This window comes from Trichogramma pretiosum, unplaced genomic scaffold, assembly GCF_000599845.2.
Source record: "Trichogramma pretiosum strain Unisexual culture from Peru unplaced genomic scaffold, Tpre_2.0 scaffold7, whole genome shotgun sequence".
Taxonomy (NCBI): Eukaryota; Metazoa; Arthropoda; class Insecta; order Hymenoptera; family Trichogrammatidae; genus Trichogramma; species Trichogramma pretiosum.
In genome coordinates, this window is record NW_019641639.1 from 1,680,570 (window position 1) to 1,699,346 (window position 18,777).

General features: G+C 31.9%; 2 protein-coding genes across 9 annotated transcripts in view; one reads left to right on the top strand and one right to left on the bottom strand.

Annotated features, from left to right (window-relative positions):
* The first annotated feature begins 1,928 nt into the window (after positions 1–1,928).
* On the top strand, positions 1,929–3,861 carry LOC106648430. 2 transcript variants are annotated; one of them, XM_023459532.1, is made up of 6 exons: positions 1,929–2,170; positions 2,231–2,463; positions 2,532–2,886; positions 2,960–3,333; positions 3,415–3,487; positions 3,570–3,861. In XM_023459532.1, the coding sequence occupies exons 1-5, from the start codon at positions 2,064–2,066 to the stop codon at positions 3,477–3,479; spliced, it is 1,134 nt and encodes a 377-aa protein (XP_023315300.1). In that variant the 5' UTR covers positions 1,929–2,063; the 3' UTR covers positions 3,480–3,487; positions 3,570–3,861. The 2 variants fall into 2 exon arrangements, with proteins under 2 accessions (XP_023315300.1, XP_014220859.2); XM_014365373.2 differs by having other exon boundaries at positions 3,415–3,861.
* Positions 3,862–4,005: 144 nt separating this feature from the next.
* The window catches only part of LOC106649319 (protein phosphatase Slingshot homolog 3), an 82,599-nt gene continuing 67,827 nt past the window's right edge, over positions 4,006–18,777 (bottom strand). For 5 of the 7 annotated variants that reach the window (XM_014366689.2, XM_014366696.2, XM_014366718.2 and 2 more), the window contains 6 exons: positions 13,676–13,870; positions 12,521–12,790; positions 10,661–11,232; positions 10,135–10,581; positions 9,550–10,056; positions 4,006–8,285 (listed from right to left, as the gene is read on the bottom strand). In XM_014366689.2, the coding sequence (XP_014222175.1) occupies positions 7,078–8,285; positions 9,550–10,056; positions 10,135–10,581; positions 10,661–11,232; positions 12,521–12,790; positions 13,676–13,870 (3,199 nt within the window). In that variant the 3' untranslated portion in view covers positions 4,006–7,077. The remainder of the gene's footprint in view (positions 8,286–9,549; positions 10,057–10,134; positions 10,582–10,660; positions 11,233–12,520; positions 12,791–13,675; positions 13,871–18,777) is intronic. The other 2 variants (XM_023459552.1, XM_014366684.2) reach the window with 1 other exon arrangement.

Below are 18,777 nucleotides of genomic sequence, written 5' to 3' on the forward strand. Positions count from 1 at the left end.
TCTAGACTCCTCCTTTTGTATGCACGTGCTTATAAGTGTGACGAAGCGTGGTACTATTAAATTATTTTCTTCTTCCAATCCAATCCGCTGCGAATATCACATTATAAGCATGTATACACAAAGAGAGGTGGTCTATAGACTGTTAATTCATCATTTATTTACTTAAAACTTAAATATATTGCGAGTACTCGAAAAACTAGACTATTCGAAAAAATTCGAGTTATGAAAAAATGATTTAATTTTTTATACATCTTAACACCTTCCGGGTTTATAATTGGGGTTGAAAAATGAAACGGTAGTAAAGGCGGTGCCAAGGTCAAATTTTTAATTAAACTAAAAAAGTACATAGAAGTGAGTGTGGTGTCACTTTTCATGTATGAGTCAACGTTTCGCAGACCGCTTTGTCGGCCTCTTTAGGACTGAGGAAAAGTCGGTTACAAATTTAGTTCATAGCTAGTCAATAAGAACAGTGTCAGTACAAATTTGAAACAAACATACAGATAAGTGTCGTGTACGTAGAATAAACAAAAGTTATACATTATTTTAAGTATATCAAGATGTTGCAATATAAATTATTTAAATCTTTTGTGTCTTCGTTTATATTAAGCGTGTTTTTTGTGCCGTTAAAAAATCATCTCAGAGACCAAGCAACGTCGGTAGTTCGGCTCCTTGTTTAGAATTTTAACATTGAACCAATCCATATCGTGTCCAGGGTTTTCGAGGCAACTGCAGACTTGGTGCTGTCCGTGTTTTTTTCTCTCAGTCAAGTTTTCAACTTCCGTTTTGTTTTGCCAACATAGTTTTTAGGACATTTTGTGCATCTTAAGAGGTTCCAGTTATAAATAGTTGCATGGATTTCCTTGTGGATCAGCTTCTTGGACGATCCACGAGGATATTTTGGTCATTAAAAAAGTGAAAAAAAAATTTCATCCAAAAGCAGGATTTCAACCCGGGATCTTTTGATTTCGAAGCTGGTACTCTAGGGACTGAGCTATCAAAAAAGGCATTATGAAAAATAGCAGTTCAAAGATATAACATTATATATTAGATACATAATAGTTATCGAACTAAAAGTTGAATATTTTCGTCAATTTGGCTCCGATTTGGTTGAAATTGTAAATAAAAACAATAAAAAAATTCAAAATTTTCTCACCGATTCTTACCGAGTTCAAAATGTCATTTCGGAAAATAAAAAAGTATTTCTTTAAACAGTGATTTATCGAAATGGCATTTTTATTTCAATGTAAATCAAAAAGTATTGAACCGATCCTTTTGAAATTGTTCGTACTTCTTTATTAATTATAGATTAAGAAGGTATAGTCTGGATGCTGAAAGGGCTTTCGTAAAAATTTGCACCCCATAGTGTTTTGATGTGAAACATCTATATTCGCGTTTGGTGTCAGGGGTAAACCCGTAAAAACCGAGCGTCCGTCCGTCCGTCCGTCCGTCCGTCCGAGCGAGCGCAACTTTGGTAGTAGAACTGCCTATACAGCGTCGGTTTTTTAACGTTTTTAAACGTAATGCGCCGAATCGCTTTTTCTAGGTTGATTTACTTAAAAATTATCCATTTAAAAGTTGTAAACAAATTAATTGTTTAAACGACCATATTGAAGATAAATTAATAGTTATTTATACAGCAAGGGCTCAAAAGGCTCTTTGAGGATGTTATGCTCAAAAAGTTGGGTATGTGTTGCATATAAAATTCTACGCAATGTAAGCAAAAAATTCTTACAAAACAAAGATGATATGACATAAAAATACGATAGGAAAAAATCGATAATACTGGTGGATAACAAGGCGGAGTTACTTGAAATTTCACTATTTGTTGTAACAGTAAGTTATTTTAAGGTATTTGACTTAATCAATACTGACTAGCAACGAATCAACAACTCTAGTAGCAATATTTTGCCACATTTGTAAGCATTCACTCTGATCTCTGATTCGAAAGGAATTATATCTGATTTTGAATAGTTTCAAGTTCATTTTATAACAATAATTTCCTTAATTCATTGAATTTTCATTTGATAATTTTAATCGTGCAAAATTTTTATGGAACTAATAAAATGGAAATAAGAGAGGTTGACACTGAATTGATTTTATTCGACGTTCTTTCTGATATTTTCAAACACTTGAGTATTTATGATTTAACTTCAGCATCAGAAGTCTGCAAGTAAGTTGCGCCTTTCATATAGTGTGTTTTAATATATTTTTTCAATATTATAACACGAAGGTCTTGGTACTACACGGCGAAACGAGAAAAATTAAAACGAGGACCTCAAGTTATTACTTTGCAAGCTTTAGAAGATCTAGTTGCAACACGCTTTTGTGCTGTTGGACCAAGAGTAAAGAATCAAATTGTTGAAGACCTTAAACTTTCACTAAGAATAAGACCGAGGCTAGGACTTTTTTTTACGGATGGGAAATATCCATCTTCTGCAGATTGTGACAATGTGGTTTACGAAAGTATTATACTCGTTCTTCCTTAAAATTATATTTATAAATATATATATATTCATTTTCCTGCCCCTTAGTTTGCAAAACTCATAGATGGACAAGACCTAAAGATTGTTTTTACATAGCTATTGAAACAGTAGGAGTAAATATCGACGATAATCCGGTTGGGGGAGAGAAAAATGTAACTGCAGCTTTATTTTTTCCTGTCATACCTCAAGTAAATTATACAATTACTGAAACAAATACGCATTCTATACAACAACATTTTACGAGCAATGACTGTTTATTAGTAAATATGACACAAAAATTATTTGATTTCAAAGAAGATCAAGTTTGTTTTATAGTTTTAATGTATAAATGGCAAGACGAACCTCTGTATGAGCGATATCATCGCAAATTTTTCAATAAAATTTTGGAAAGTATTAAAATAAGGTAAAAAAAGCATGGAGTTTTGAACATTTTTATGAAATAATTGTAATATAATTTCAACATATAATTTTTCAAGATATAAACCAAGTACTTATGCCCTTTGGGGAGGGGCTGTAAACGACATTTTTACTTTAGCTCCAGGTACAAAACCTTCGTACAATGCTACTAGTTTTTGCGCTATTAGCATATCAGGAAATAACGTTGAAACTTGGTCTATCATGGTTGATATCAATTTAAGTAATACCGAAATTGAAAACAAATTAAAAAATTTTAAGAATTGTATAAATCTAAACGATTCATCAATCATTCTTTTGATGTTACCTTCTAATAAAGAAACTATCGACCGAAGTAAATTGAAAGTTTTCAAAGTATTATTTCCAAAAGGAAAATTGTTAAGCCTTTTCAATGATAAAAATAATGTTATGATTTCGGTTGATTCTACGAGCAACGGTAAGTAGTTGAATTGGTTTGAATTTTAATTTGATTTTAAGAAGTACGCATTTTTTAATTAATATATTTTTTGTCCCTTAGAAAATGATAATATATTCTATTATAGTCATTTCTATGCTCTATTAGTTTTGTCGTATAAATGTTAAAAATGAAGGTTTTTAATAACATTTTAATTTTATTTAGTAAATCAAAAAATACGATTCTATAAAGCAATAAACAACTTTATTTAAATATAGGCTATGGTACAAAATTTATACAAACACAAATCGTAATTTTGATATCATATTCTCAGTACTTGATATTCTTCTGTTAGTTAAGATAATATTCATTAAGTTCAAGACATGTCTAAATACATCATATGAAAATTGGAAAATAGTCATTTTATGAATAAAAATGAAGCATATTTAAGGATACGGGGTATATATATATACATCACAATTGCTAAAGTATTTGACAAGAAGTCGTAAATAATTATTGTAAATAATATCATGAGAAAAAGTAAGCCTTTTTTTCCTTGCGACAAAATTACAACAAAACTTGTCTAATAAAAAAATTTGGATATCTTGTTGTGAAGAATGTTAAATATATTAAAATTATTTATATTTAAATTTGTGTATTGAATTGTATCATTTTAATTTCAAACGAAGGAAACAAATAAATTATTTGCTTATGTTAAATGAAGATAAAAAGTTTTTTATTAAGAAAAACACCGCTTGTGTAGTTAGCGTACAGTCTTATTCAACAAATAAGTAGGTACATTATATGTTATCGGTTGACTTTTCGAACGCTACTATTTGAATGAAGAAAAAATCAAGCTTCATAAGCGTGTACTCATAATGATAACTTCTAATCATAATGATAAAAATTTTTCATCAATTTTAAATATTTTCATCTACCAGCGGAGATTTATAAGTTGATCAAAAATTTTTCCAGTAGTAAAATATATTATTCTTTGTCATTTTATGCTCAAAAAAAAATGTACTTCAAGTGAGTACATTGCACGTATTAGAGCTCTCGAATAAACCATTGCGACATGGTCCTCGAAATATTTTGCATATTTTTTATTTGATAAACTACAACACTTTATACTTTATTCTGAGTAGTTCAGTTTTAATTGCAGGAAAGTTTCATTTTTAAAAAAATTTTTTAACATATCCAATCTCTTTGTTAAGAATAACAATGAGATGATATTATAGCATGATATGTATTTTTGAAAAATATCTTCCACGGTACAAAGTATATAGAAAATGTTTCAACGTTTTTTCTTTTTAATAAGCACCTTCAGATTCATTTACTATAAAAAAGACTTGTACTTTTGGCTTTCAATAATCACGATAAAAATTCGATCGCTGACGCAAATTGCAACATCAACGCAGATTAATTTATTTTCGCTAAGCATGAAAAAATTCGTTCGAATTTACAAAAATAATTCTAACGAATAGAACATTCATCCATTACATTAATATTTTCAATCGATCATACAATGTGTTCTTTATTTTACAATCCTACTATATTAATTGCATTACAAAAAGTAACGTAATGTTTTCAATTTTATAACTGGTTATACAAATAAAGCGACCGGTTAATTTTCACTAAAAATCGTTCGAGCTCTCATTCAAAATTTAAATAATATTAGACTCTCTAAGCATGGTCAGCTATTGGTTAAAATATCTCAATTTTGTTCGTATTAAAATGAATATATCTATTCGGAAAATACAGTACTTAGCAAAATTTCAATCTTGATGCTAATAATCTAAAGATTTATGTCAATGTTACTGAAAAGTTTAAGTTAAAATTGCATTGCTCGTATACGTATATTTATTATTCATAATGAAAAATAAAAGATATTGAATTAATATTTCGAACGATCTTTAGTGTATTTCAAGTCTTGCTACAATTTTACTAAGCTAAAACATACATTCATTGATATTTTACTAGTGCAGACGAAGCAGAATGTTACACAAGTGGCTCGTGCAACTTTTCGCTTTTATTCTAATTGTATCAATTTTTTTACAAATTCGTAATGGTTAATGCATCAATTTTTTTGACAATAAACATACATATCATTTTGTATCGACACTTGGTTTTATATATTTATTTACTTTACACTATTTTACGAATCACAACGATACTCAGACACTTACATTCACAGCCTGACTGAGCATCCACTCTTCTTTTTGTTCACACATTTTTTCGCTTAATTACTATCAATGTTATTTTTTTATCCAATTGATTTTACCTTTTTTAAAGGATATTGAATAACAATACGAGAGTACACATCAATTTGAGACTTACAATTATTGACGATAAAAAAAATTAACGCTTATTTCATTTCTTATAGATCAATTCTTTCATCAATAGTATATTTTGCCCCTACAGAGTAAAGATCTGAAAAGTCTCAGAGCGCATTTGCAAGGGCTCTAAGATTTTTTGTTTCATTACATAGTTGCAAATACGCACTGAAAAAAATCTTAGAGGCAATTCCAACAAAAGTGGACAGTTAGATCAGAAAAAGATATTTTGCTGCCTCAGCAAAACATTTAGCAAAATTTGGCGTTGAAATATAACCCAATAATTTTACTGTGTCAGCAAAATATCTTTTTCTGACCAACTGTCCACTTTTGTTGAAATTGCCTCTAAGATTTTTTTTAGCACGGTTTTTTGTGAATCCCCTAGCTTAGATTTCGCTCGGCGGGAGCAAAATGTTACTTTAGGTTGTGGTGTCACAAAAAAACAGTTTACACACTGCGGATATTAACTTTAGCATAATTTTTGAAAAATCAATACATTAGTATATTCAATACGGACACAATCAATTATTTGGGACTGCCATAATAAAAATCAATAAATTGGCAGTGTCATGTATTTTGGCCTTGAAAACTAACAATGTAAATGTTTAGTAAAGAACGTAAATGACATTTACTTCTTTGAAATTATTCATTTTTATTTTTTACTATTTTAATTTCTTCAGTTGGTTATAGAATTTTTGTGAGACAATAACCATTTCAATAAAGTTCAATGATTGTATGCAGGTTATTCTTACTTATTATTTATATATTTGGTCAATTCTATATATTAATATATAAAATCATGAGCTAAATATTTCTCCAGCCTTTTTTAGTTTTGATGAAAAAATGTATGTACGTCCGAATACAAAAATTTTTTTACATTTAAAATAGTTAAATTGTTTGGATTGACAGTAAGTATGAACAAAAAACACAAACATATAATTTAGTAGATATTATCAACTGTTCGTGACTTAAAAAGAGAACAATAAAACAAATATAAATGGGCGTATTTTCACCATTTTTATAGTGGTCATTATAAATTTTTTAAATTCTTTTTACAACGTGCTAATAAAAATAGTTTCCAAAATTTCGCTTTTTATTTTTTGTTCGTACTCGGTCTTCAAAGTTACATCATCTATCGAACTAACGAGTAATACGAAGTAATGACGACCGCAAACAAAAAGTACTTGATATTCTAAATATCCATAAAGGAGATCACACAAATGTACTGAGAAAAATATTATAAGAAAAATTACTATGTTATAACAAATTTTACTAAAAAAAATCGAATAAAATTACTGTGTTATAGCAAATTTTACCACTTATTTTTAGTACGTATTTCGGTTACTATGGCCATAGTAATTTCTTCTATAGTATTTTTTTTAGTGTGAATTATGATAATTGTAATCGCAAAATATGCGATGCGTATATGACTATATCACTCCTAAGTGACCGCTCACATAGTATTATAAACAGGACTGCTGTGTCTTGGTCGAACCTGAAGCCTTGCCAAAGGGTGAGTTCTGCCATGTTGCTGCTGCTGCTTTTTACTCGCGGCCTTAGCTACAACACTGGCTACTACTTGGCTTGGCGATGGGACAGAAGGAGGCCTACCGGGAGCTTCGACTGTGGCTGAATTATCAAATATCGAAGATACATGATGATTAACGATTATCGGAGCTGATCTTCGCGCTAAGTCAGGTGCGATTCTCGATCTAGCGGGTGGATGCTCCACTGGCTGATCTCTATCGCGATGTCGATACTGTAGAGGCGGATCTGAATTACGTTTTGATTCCGGCTTGCCAAATTCATACTTTCCCACTAATACTTTAACCGATAAATCTTCCAAGTTGGTTTCACTCGGTGAATTACTTGGAGCTGGTTCACTACTGCGTTTAGAAAGATGATGAGTCGAAGATTGGATTTTCGCTTCATTGTGAGTGATGACTGGTGACGAAGGCAAACTTCGAATTTTCGGATCTTTCTTTTGCCGGCCACTATCGTTTCTAGTCAAACTTTGAGTTTGCTGATTTTGCTGTTCTTCAATACTATTTTCTGGGCTACGTTCGAGCTTGCTCGATGATGCTTGTTTAGCTTCAAATTCTTTTTTAAGATTTTTTACAATGCCTGATACACCGGAAGCACGAGTAGGACCTTCAGCGGTTTCTGGGGACGTAGACTGTGGTTTAGTACTGGTGCATAAATTTTCAAGCATGATTTTGTGATGCTTTACAGAGGGACATTGAGATGTGTTAACAACACATGGACTAGCTGTTTCGCTTTCAGATTTACAACTACGTAAAGCCACCTGACTTGCTGCTTCGCCCTCATTAGTGAAAGACGATGGAGAAGGAGCACTAGTTGAGAGACGTCCGATATTTAGTTGAAGAGATCCAACGGAAGATATATCAATTGGCGTAGCGGACGTGGGACTGAGCGATGAGTTAGTAACTGTCATAGCTAGATTTTGAGTTTCTTTTATAGGAGAACTATCCCTTCTTAGTGGCGTTGGTGAAGAGTTGTACTGCATAATAATTGGGTTATAAGAATCCGTAGAATTTTCAACTCCATCAAGATTAGGAACACTTAAACGTTCCTGCCCTTTTACATAATCACTCGAAGGTAGAGGCTCAGATGATTGGGTACACACTCGCTTTGATGTACCTGAAATTTAAGAATTTTAATTGTAAAATAATGGCTCAATTTTTTACACTAAATAAATACGAAATTTTACTTTAACGAATATATGAGTAAATCTAAAAATAAATGCAGTTTCGTTAACAAAAAAAGGTGAACATTTTTTTTGCTTGCCCTAGGGGTCCTAGGATAAGAATAAACGCGTGAACATTAAATTTGAAGATAAGAATTTTTTGTGGTCACTTTTGTGTTTTAGAGGCCGAAAAGTCATGTTTTCACGTAAATGCGATAATTCACTAAATTTCTAAGTAGCTTAAAACGCATCAAAAGTCATCTAAAAAAAGTAACTAGCTATTGCATTCGATAAGAAATTATTACTATATTTTCAAAAACATGCAATTTTACTGAGAAAATCGCCATCAAACATTGAGGGCTAAATATCTCGAAAAAGTCGGTACGGAAAAAGTGATTTTTTAGGTTTACTTTTGATTTCTTTCTATTAAAATGAAAATTATCGGAAAATCTGACTGCACCATAAAGAAGCTGAATAAATTTCTTATCGAAACCATATCTTCATTTATTCTTCAGTCGAATTACAATGCTATTAAAGCGACTTTCTTTTACTCTGTTCGCTGTTTTCTGTTCCTGAGCTGTTTTCAGCGCGGTCACGCGGTTTTCAGCGTTGCGCGGATCGCTACAATCGAAATTTGCTCGTAATTCGACTGAAAAATAAATGAAGATATGGTTTCTATAGGAAAATTTGTCAGCTTCTTTACGATGCAGTCAGATTTTCCGATAATTTTCTTTTTAATAGAGGGACATCAAGAATTAACTTAAAAAATCACTTTTTCCGTACCGAATTTTTCGAGATATTTAGCCCATCATCAATGTTTGATGGCGATTTTCTCAGTGAAAATTGTGTATTTTTGAAAATATAATAATACCATCGGAAAGCTGAGAAAATTTCTTATCGAATGCGTAGTTAGTTACTTTTCTTAGATGACGTTTGATACGTTTTAAGCCACTTGGAAATTAAGTGAATTATCGCATTTACTTGAAAACATGACTTTTCGGCTTCTAAAACACAAAAGTGACACTGAAAAAACCTATCTTCAAATTTAATGTTCATGTATTTTTTTCATCCCTAGGACCCCTAGGAATAATTTTCGGAGGTCCGGGCCCCTGGACAAGAAAAAAAAATTTCACCTTTTTTTGTTAATGAAACTGCATTTTATTTTTAGTTTTGCACATATAATAAAAACTCAAAAGGGGGGAAAATTAATGAACATACTCATACCAGTCGCAGAGCTTTCTTCTAGTTTTTGTTTGGTGCGTTTAACTGTGCCGGGATGCCAAGGTATTTCCTCACGATCATAAGGAAAAAGACCACTAGTTCCTAAAGTCTCATTCGGTCTCATGTCGTAGGAGCCCCACGAGCTATTCCGAGATGGCAAAGTAGTCCAAGAACTGTGTACTGAATTGTTATCCATTACTACGGCACTGTCGTAACTACTCCAAGAGCTCTGCCGGCTAGGCGAATTACGAGCTTGCTGAGGATTTTGTTCTATGGATAGTTCACCACGAGATTCTTCACGATCGAAGGCTCGATCAAGTTGATTATTAAAGGGATCGGTCTCTTTTTTTGACTTTACGTACATTGTAAGACCTGGTAAATAATTTGCAGATGTAGGTGTTGTTATTTGGTTTGAATCAGCAGCGTTAACATTCGATGAACCGTTTGTGTGGACACATTTAACTTCAGCAGATGCTGTCCAGACTAGACACATACCATTTTTATCTAGAGAAAATTTTTATTATTAGTTAATGCTTAAAGATGTATAATATCTGAGATTCACACGTAAAAAAATTAATGTACCTTGTTGTTGATGCCTTGCCGACACTTCACACTCACTATAGTCATCATGACATCCATTTTGATGTTCGACGGGACTCACAACTATAGGTAATTGTACAGTCACTTTTTCATTTTCGCTATCAGAACTTGGTGACGATGGCTTACTACTGGCAGCTTCGAATTGATTTGTCAAGTTTAAAACGAGTCCCTTCCGTTTTTGGCCTTGGCTCCCTGTCTTGGTTCTCCCTGCTTGATTTGGCGACGATGAATTTGAATCTAAATGGACGATTTGATTTTGCGAGACACTGTAAGATTGGCCGTTGCCACATGGCATTCGCACACGACGAGCATCTTGCATTGGACAGTTGTTACTCGGCTTCGACATTATACTACTCTTTAGAAGGTCTTCACGTACGATTTCTGGATTTGCCGATTTATCAATGCTCTCCAACGATTGTGACATTGGTGCTATGAGTAAAGAAACAAAAAAAAGTTAATGGAATAAAAATTTATCAAGTCTTTGTTAAATATAGTAATGTCAAGTTACCATTTGATAATACGTCTTCGGTGTCTTCCACATTCGGGGACCAACTCTTAGGTCTTAGTCCACTCCTTTTCAGCTCAACACCTGTTTGATCATTGACTACTTTATCGTCATTATTATCAATGAGATCTTGTTTTTCTTGCTTTTTTGTTGCGTCTTTTGTTACGGCGGTTGGCGATTTAAGATTCGTATCGGATTTTGACCTCTGCAATTTCTCTTTATTTTTCATAGCGTCCAGAATGCCTTGATAAGTTTCTAATTGTAGAAGAAAGTTGCTATTTGGTTTGATACAATTCCTCCTGTTTTTCACGTGACTGAGCGCTTGTGAAAAATCCCAATTGTACGCTTTCATGGCATAAGCTATGACGACTGAGGCTGAGCGCGATACACCCATTTTGCAGTGAACGAGAACTTTGGAACCTTCTTTCTTGGCTTTTGTTATGTACTTAAATGTATCGTCCCAGTGCTTTAGTAGATCGGTCTTCTCATCATCGTAAACGCGTACATTCAAATAATTAAACATACCAGGAAAAAAATTGTCGATTTCTCGAGTAACATTGAGTATGTGTCGAACACTGAAAAAAAAAACATTTAATTTTCATTTAAATAATTTTAATGTTTTTATTATTTTTTTATAACTTTCAAATTATAGCTATGTCTTTGGTTATTAAAACTGATACTATTCCAATTATCTCAAGAATATTTATTTTTACTTAGACGACACAGAAGTCTTCTGTTTCTATAATCGCGTTACTGAAGCAATTTTTGTATCAGATTTTCTTCATTTGATATTTTTGCTCGTAAACAGGCCACGTCAAGTGCGTAGCAGGAAATGCCTAACAAGGAGACCTTCTTACCTTCGGGTCACGGATCTTTACCAAAATTTTTTTGGGGTCTCTAGGAACCTAATAATAAAGTTCCCTATGCTTAGTTTCATTATATGGTCCTTAGGGCCCATTTCAAAAGGGGTTTTCTATTTTAATTAAAAATCTTTGAGATTTTCTATTTCAAGTTAGCAGCACTTAAACAAAAAAATGGACCGATCAAAAGTTTTGAAATTTTTCAAAGAATCTGTCTGAATTTTTTCAGAATTTTTCAAATCGTCCATTGCACTTTTTTAGAGGTTTCTGAATGTTGCAAGGAAAATCATCAAATTAGGGTCTCTGAAAAAAGGTAATGGACAAAACTTTTGATAGGTGCATTTTTTGTTTAAGTGCTGCTAACTTGAAATAGAAAATCTCAAAGATTTTTAATTAAAATAGAAAACCCCTTTTGAAATGGGCCCTAAGGACCATTCAATGAAGCTTAGCATAAGGAGCTTTATTATTAAGTTTCCTGGAGACCCCAAAAAAATGTTGGTAAAGATCCCCGAAAAAATGTTGGTAAAGTGACCCGAAGGTGAGAAGGTCTCCTTGTAAGTTGAGTCCAAACACTTGTAAAATTCGAATAGCGTACGGAAATACGGAAAACGCGTGGAACTCTTGATATCGTTTGAAAATAGTTGGCAACATCTTCAAGTAATTATGAAATTTGAAAGCTTACAAAATTTACTTTTAATCGTGTCAATTTCATAGTGTTTTTAAGTTTAAGGTGTAAATCTAATAATTTTTTGAATTTGGTAGAGAACCAAGAATTTTTTTACCAATGAATTTGTAATTACATTAACTAATATGTGTCAAAATAGTTAACACACGAGTTTGTTCACTAATTGTAATATTGAATGTGAAACATCTTTAGCGGCGTTTGGTATTTTATAAATTTATTTTCCGAATTCTATTGTAAAATAATTTTTGTAAGAGGTATTTCCCATTGGAAAGAATCATACAAACTATTAACTTTAAGTTACAATTTGTATTAACTAACCCGTTTTTCTGTAATTCTTCTAAATTACTGGCATTCCATTCACTGCCTAGGTAAACATGCTCAAATATTTCAGTTGGAGCGTCCATTTGTCCAAGAATAGTGAGCATTTCTTGATCGATAAACGGTTTGAATTCTCCCAAATCCATGTCGAGATCTTCTTCGAGACGACCTCTAATGTATTTGGAGGTGACTTCATCAAGATCCACCGACATCATAATTTCTTTTAATGTTGATCTTATGACCCGTTCCGTTTCAGCTCTCTCGCTTGGCCTATAAATAATTTTTTTCAACATATAGTTTATTAATCCTCAATTTGAAATTACAAATATTTTTATTAGTAGCGTATATCAGTAAAAAATTAGGGTTTGTCTATTCAGGGAAAAATGCATACATGAACTTTTTCATTTTCGTATACGAAACTCCAAATAACCCTAGAGATCTCTAGAAAATTACGTTTCATACAAAAAACTCTAAATGTCTAGGATTTCGTGTACGAACTTTCCTCTGAATAAACACTTCGAAAAAATGAATGTACTTTATGTCAAATCAATATGTTATTGAGAACATCAATCTGTATGATTACTCGTAATAAGAACTTCATTATTGTCATGTTGATAAGGTAAACGGGTATGTTGACTAAACGTTAATTTGTTTATTAGTAAAGTGACGGAAATAAATCCAATCTTGTGTGTTTGGAATTTTTTCTGTGCAAAGGTGACCATTATAGAAATCGTTTTTAATATTTTTTTATAATTTGTGACATTTATAAGAGATATTCAATAATTATTAACATTGATACTTAGTTCTGTTAAATACATTAATTCACTTTTTAATTTTCGATATAAATATAAGTTAATTTTGGTATCAAGAAAAATGAATTGAGTGTATACTTTATTTCAAATTTTACTGGAAACTGGGAACATTCTGCAATGATATTTCAATCGACAGAACGCGGTAGATTCAAGTATTAACTAACCGTTGCAGAATGCTGGCATGTGGCCAAGCTAAATCTGTACTCGACTCGAAATGACGAGTTAGTTTGGCAAAAGGTAAGAAACCTTTTATGGATATGTTACATTTTCTTCGTGTAAATTCATTTTATGAAATAGCTTTTAGTGAGACAAAATAAATTACTTTTTTCAAGTGTTGCCTTACTTATTTCGTAAACTATCAGGTGAGGGAGGTCGTCGAGATTCAAGATTGTCCATCGCGTGCCATTCGTTGAGACATGAACGATCACTTTCGATACGCTGTTCATAGTAGCTAACCCAATCGTGTGATAATCCACCGAGAAAATAGTTGTGTGCTCGGGCTTTGCTCGACACTTTGTGTAATGTTTGAAGGGCGGACCTGAAATCAAATAAATTTTGATTGTATTAATTAATTATTTCTTTTGATTAATTATGTACTACTGATGCATATTCGTGTATTTCTACATTGACTACAATACTATGTGTAAAGTGAACTAGTTTTAAATATTTATTTTTAACTCGAAGTAATAGGCGTATTTAATTAGTTTGTGCGAACGACACCTCTAAATTTTAATAAGCTATCAAGTATCATTTAATTTCCACTTCGAGATTTCCGTTCGTGCCTTGAAATTTGAAAAATATTTTCAGAGCAAGTAAATGGTTGTCCGAGTAAAAAATAGTTAATATATTATAAAAGTAAATTCATACATTACAAACATAAAAATACAGTCACACATTTTTAACGATGAAAACTGAGAAATTTCTTTTGTGCTACCCTAAACTCGGTAATGAAAATTATTGATATAAAGTTAAATCATACGTTACATAAAATTAAAGTATCTAAGAACAGAGGGCTTAAATCTCGTGGATCTGATTGAAAGTATAAGGTTGGATAACATTTTCTGGTACCAAAAAAAATTCTGTTGAATTATATTCATTCTGATTCTGTTGAATTATTTTAAAATGTTCACGATGAAGTTTGAAGATATCAATGATGAAGTACGCTCACATAAAAGTTTAATTTTTTACCACATTATAAATTCAGTGAAATAATTAACTATATCCGGATATAAAAAATACACAGTAAAGATTATACGTTAACCCAGGGTGAGCCCTCGTTTTGCAGAAAAGCATATTCACACCTGTTGCATAAATTACTATTTTATAAAATTAATTTCTTATCGTAATAACCTTTTCTTTAGATTATATAGAATCACGTAAGTCTATCTAGCCCTCATAGTTTAAGTCTATAACTTAAAAATTTAATTGTTAAATTTGCATACTGTTAGTCTCAAATTGTCAGTTATCAGTTACTCAGCTATAATATTATTGAAATCAAATATATTCCGTCAAGTATACAGACAAACTAATATTTTTACTTTTCAAACTATGATCACCTTAAAAAATTACTAATAGGAAAATTAAAAACAAAAGTTTATAATAAAGTAACTAAACTTAAATTAAAAAATTAAACTTCGTGAAATTTTGAAATTAGTTCTCAAATTGTCAATTATTGCAAAATTTATGGAAATATGTATTGCAATTACGATTCCTCAAAGGTTGATATAGACAAAGCAGAATATCATTATAATCATAATAATATAAGGACACTGAGACACTTCTAAGAAGCCTTAGAATTTCATGTATTCTAATGAATCATTCAAAATTTGAGAATAACGGCGTAAAACTTTAAGTTTTAACTTCAAGGATAAAAGATGACTTAAATTAAAGGGTAGAAGTTATCATAAAAGCAGAATATTATTACTTATTCATACAAGACAAAAGTGGGTAGAAATCATCGTAAAAGGTGAAAAACAAATAACTCCTATAAGCTCACTAGTTCATCGGTAGTTCATCGCTACTCAACTAACGAACCAACAAAATTGAAATGTGAGAACGTATCATAAATGCACTTCTATGAATGTTATTTTAAAATGATCTTTAAATATCATTAAATCAACATAAATCTTTATTAGAGTTTTATAAATATTTTACAAAGAATATCAAATATAATCGTATTTCGTAGGGTAACATGATTTATCTTAAGGAAACTTGATGACATAAAAATGATTGACAAATATATGAATCAACTAAACTTCTTATGAAAAAGAAATTATAAAAAAAGCAATCCATTTGATTTCGTTTAAGGAACACACCCATGTTTTTTCCTATTCCACTTGAGTAGAACAAGAATGTATTTCGAACATTTTAAAACCCGAAGATCAAGATTTGTAAAAAAAATATAGTCAGTAACATGCGACCACGACCCTAAGAAATCTTTAATCATTATTTATATGCCCTTCTATTTAAATATTCATTTTTAAGAAGCACATTTTCATATGTGAAAAGATAGTTTTTTGCATTGTTTTCATATTACACGGAAAAAGCACAAGTGTGTCACTTTAAGGCCAACTACCATTTTACTTTTTTAACTATATTAATTTCAATTAATTCAGACAGTATATTCAGTTGCTGACTGTTCGTGAGTAAGCGATTTATTAAGATTAATGGATTCTTGGGTAACAATATCATCTGGAAGGGTGAGAGCTTGGAAAATTTTTGAAGCTCCATAGTAGGGTTGATGCGAAAAATGATGCTTGTGGTGATGCCCTTCATGGCCTTTATGATGATGTTTTTCATGATGTTTATGGTGATGATGATGTCCATGTTTATGTTTGTGGTGTTCATGATGTTTATGTTTTTCTTCGTGTTTGTGTTCGTGTTTATGATCATGATCTTTATGATGTTTATGGTGTTCGTGATGCTTGTGGTGTTGATGATGCTCATGTTTATGATCTTCATGATGTCCATGTTTATGTTTATTTTTATGATGATGCTCATGCTTATGATCTTGATGATGATGATGTTTATGTTCTTCATGATGTTTATGATGATGATCCTCGTGATGCTTATGCTTATGTTCTTCTTTATGTTTGTGTTTATGTTCGTGACCATGTTTATGATGATGATCATGATGATGTCCGTGTTTATGTTCTTCTTTATGCTCATTTTTATGTTCATGATGGTGACCATGTTTGTGCTCATGATGATGTCCATGCTTATGCTCTTGATGATGCCCATGCTTATGCTCATGATGATGCCCATGTTTGTGTTCATGGTGATGACCATGTTTGTGTTCTTGATGATGTTTGTGTTTATGTACGTGTTTATGTTTCTGCTCATGTTTATGTTCGTGTTTATGTTTCTGTTCATGTTTATGTTCATGTTTATGTTTATTTTTATGTTCGTGCCCATGATGGTGATGATGAGTTTCAGATTCTTTGTGTTTATGGTGATGATGGTGTTCATTATGATGATGATGATCATGATGATGATGATGTTCATTATGATGTTCATGCTTATGGTGATGATGATGACCTCCTTTATGTTTATGGTCTTGCTTATGCTTATGTTCAGCATGATGATGGTGTTTTTCTTTGTGTTCATGATGGGAATGATGTTTGTGATCGTGATGATGCTTGTTATCGTGTTTATGACTGTGTTCGTGTTTATGCTCATGATGATGATGATGTTTTTCTTTATGTTTATGTTTGTGATCCCTATGATGATGATGACCATGTTTGTGCTTTTCTTTGTGCTTATGATCATGTTTGTGTTTATGTTTGTGTTCCTCATGATGATGTTCTTTGTGTTTATGATGATGTCCATGATGATGTTTATGTCCGTGCTCATGATGATGTTTTCCATGGTGAAAATGTTGACCTATATGACCGTGATGATGCCCATGAAGTATCGGTATATTTCCAGAGTTTATCTGGTGAATAGAAGCATCCGGATTACTATCACGTTGGATTCTACTTGCAAATGGTTGATGTTCAATCGAAGATGTGATTGCAGTTTTAAGAGCGGATGATTTACTTCGTTTTTTATGATTGAAAATATTTTTTTTTAACGGCCTTCTAGTTGATGAATAATATTCAAGTGAGCTCAATTGAGAAGTAAGTCTTTTTTCGTTGATGATATGACGTTTTCGATGAAAGTTATCATGTGGAACTGGAACGTCTCGAGTAGCGCCGCGCAAGAAACTACTTGATTCAAGTATCGAAGAAACGGTTACTGATTTAACACAATGGGTCGTTGTGAATAGCCATAAAAATCCAGGTACGAGACAATTTATCTGCAGAAAAGGAAAATTTAGTTTTAATTACGACACGTTAATTTAAAAAATAAAATGGTATCCGTACGGTAGATAACCTTTACTTTGTACTCATTTTGAAACTTACTAAATATTAGCTTGTATACAATGCGTCTTTTTCAAAAATATTGTTTCTCTAAGCTATTTTTTAACAAATTGCCTTAGATAAATATAACTACTATACGCAAAGTACTTTGCCTTAATTTCTCACTAATATAAACATTTAATCATATATTGAATTGAAAAAGAAACAAAATAACTAATTCATGGCAATTTTTTTTAAAGTTTTTTATTTTCACGTGAATTAGTTGTACAAGGATAAAGAATTACATTGGTTTCAATTTTTATAAATAAATTACAGACCATTTTTTCAATAGATTAAATAACCATTCAAACCTTTACAGGTATAGCGATAACAACTGGTTTCTTGCTTAAAGCTCTTACAGATTCTGCTGCTGGAACGTCGTCTGGAAAAATGTATTCTCCGTGATTTTTGGTTGCATCGTAATAATCATGATTTGCTAAGCTAACGTGGTGACCATGATGGTTCCCATGATGCTCATGCTTTTCATGATGCTTATGATGTTCATGATGGCCGTGATGGCCATGATGTTTATGTTTATGATGATGTTTATGGTGTTCCTTATGTTTATGTTCATGTTTATGACCATGATGATGCTTATGTTCTTCTTTGTGCTCTTCTTCATGCTTGTGTTCTTGTTTATGATGATGTTTGTGATCCTCATGATGTTTATGATGATGATCTTCATGATGTTCATGCTTATGATCATTTTTATGCTCATGTTTATGTTTATGATGGTGCTTATGTTCCCGATGATGATGATGGCCATGTTTGTGATGATGATCGTGCTTATGATGATGATCTTGATGATGTTCGTGTTTATGCCCGTGATGATGACCGTGCTTATGCTCTTCATGATGTCCATGTTTGTGCTTGTGATGATGCCCATGTTTATGTTTATGATGATGCCCATGTTTGTGTTCATGATGATGACCATGTTTGTGACCATGGTGATGACCATGTTTATGATGGTGGCCATGTTTATGATGAGCTTCATGTTTGTGTTCATGTTTATGCTCATTATGATGTTTATGACCATGCTTATGAT

Bases quoted from the DNA above. Each gene is read 5' to 3' on its own strand.
- LOC106648430 (XM_014365373.2), top strand. From the start codon at position 2,064: ATGGAAATAAGAGAGGTTGACACTGAATTGATTTTATTCGACGTTCTT. The intron at 2,171-2,230 runs GTAAGTTGCGCC...TATAACACGAAG, and splicing joins TCAGCATCAGAAGTCTGCAA to GTCTTGGTACTACACGGCGA. The intron at 2,464-2,531 runs GTATTATACTCG...CCTGCCCCTTAG, and splicing joins TGACAATGTGGTTTACGAAA to TTTGCAAAACTCATAGATGG.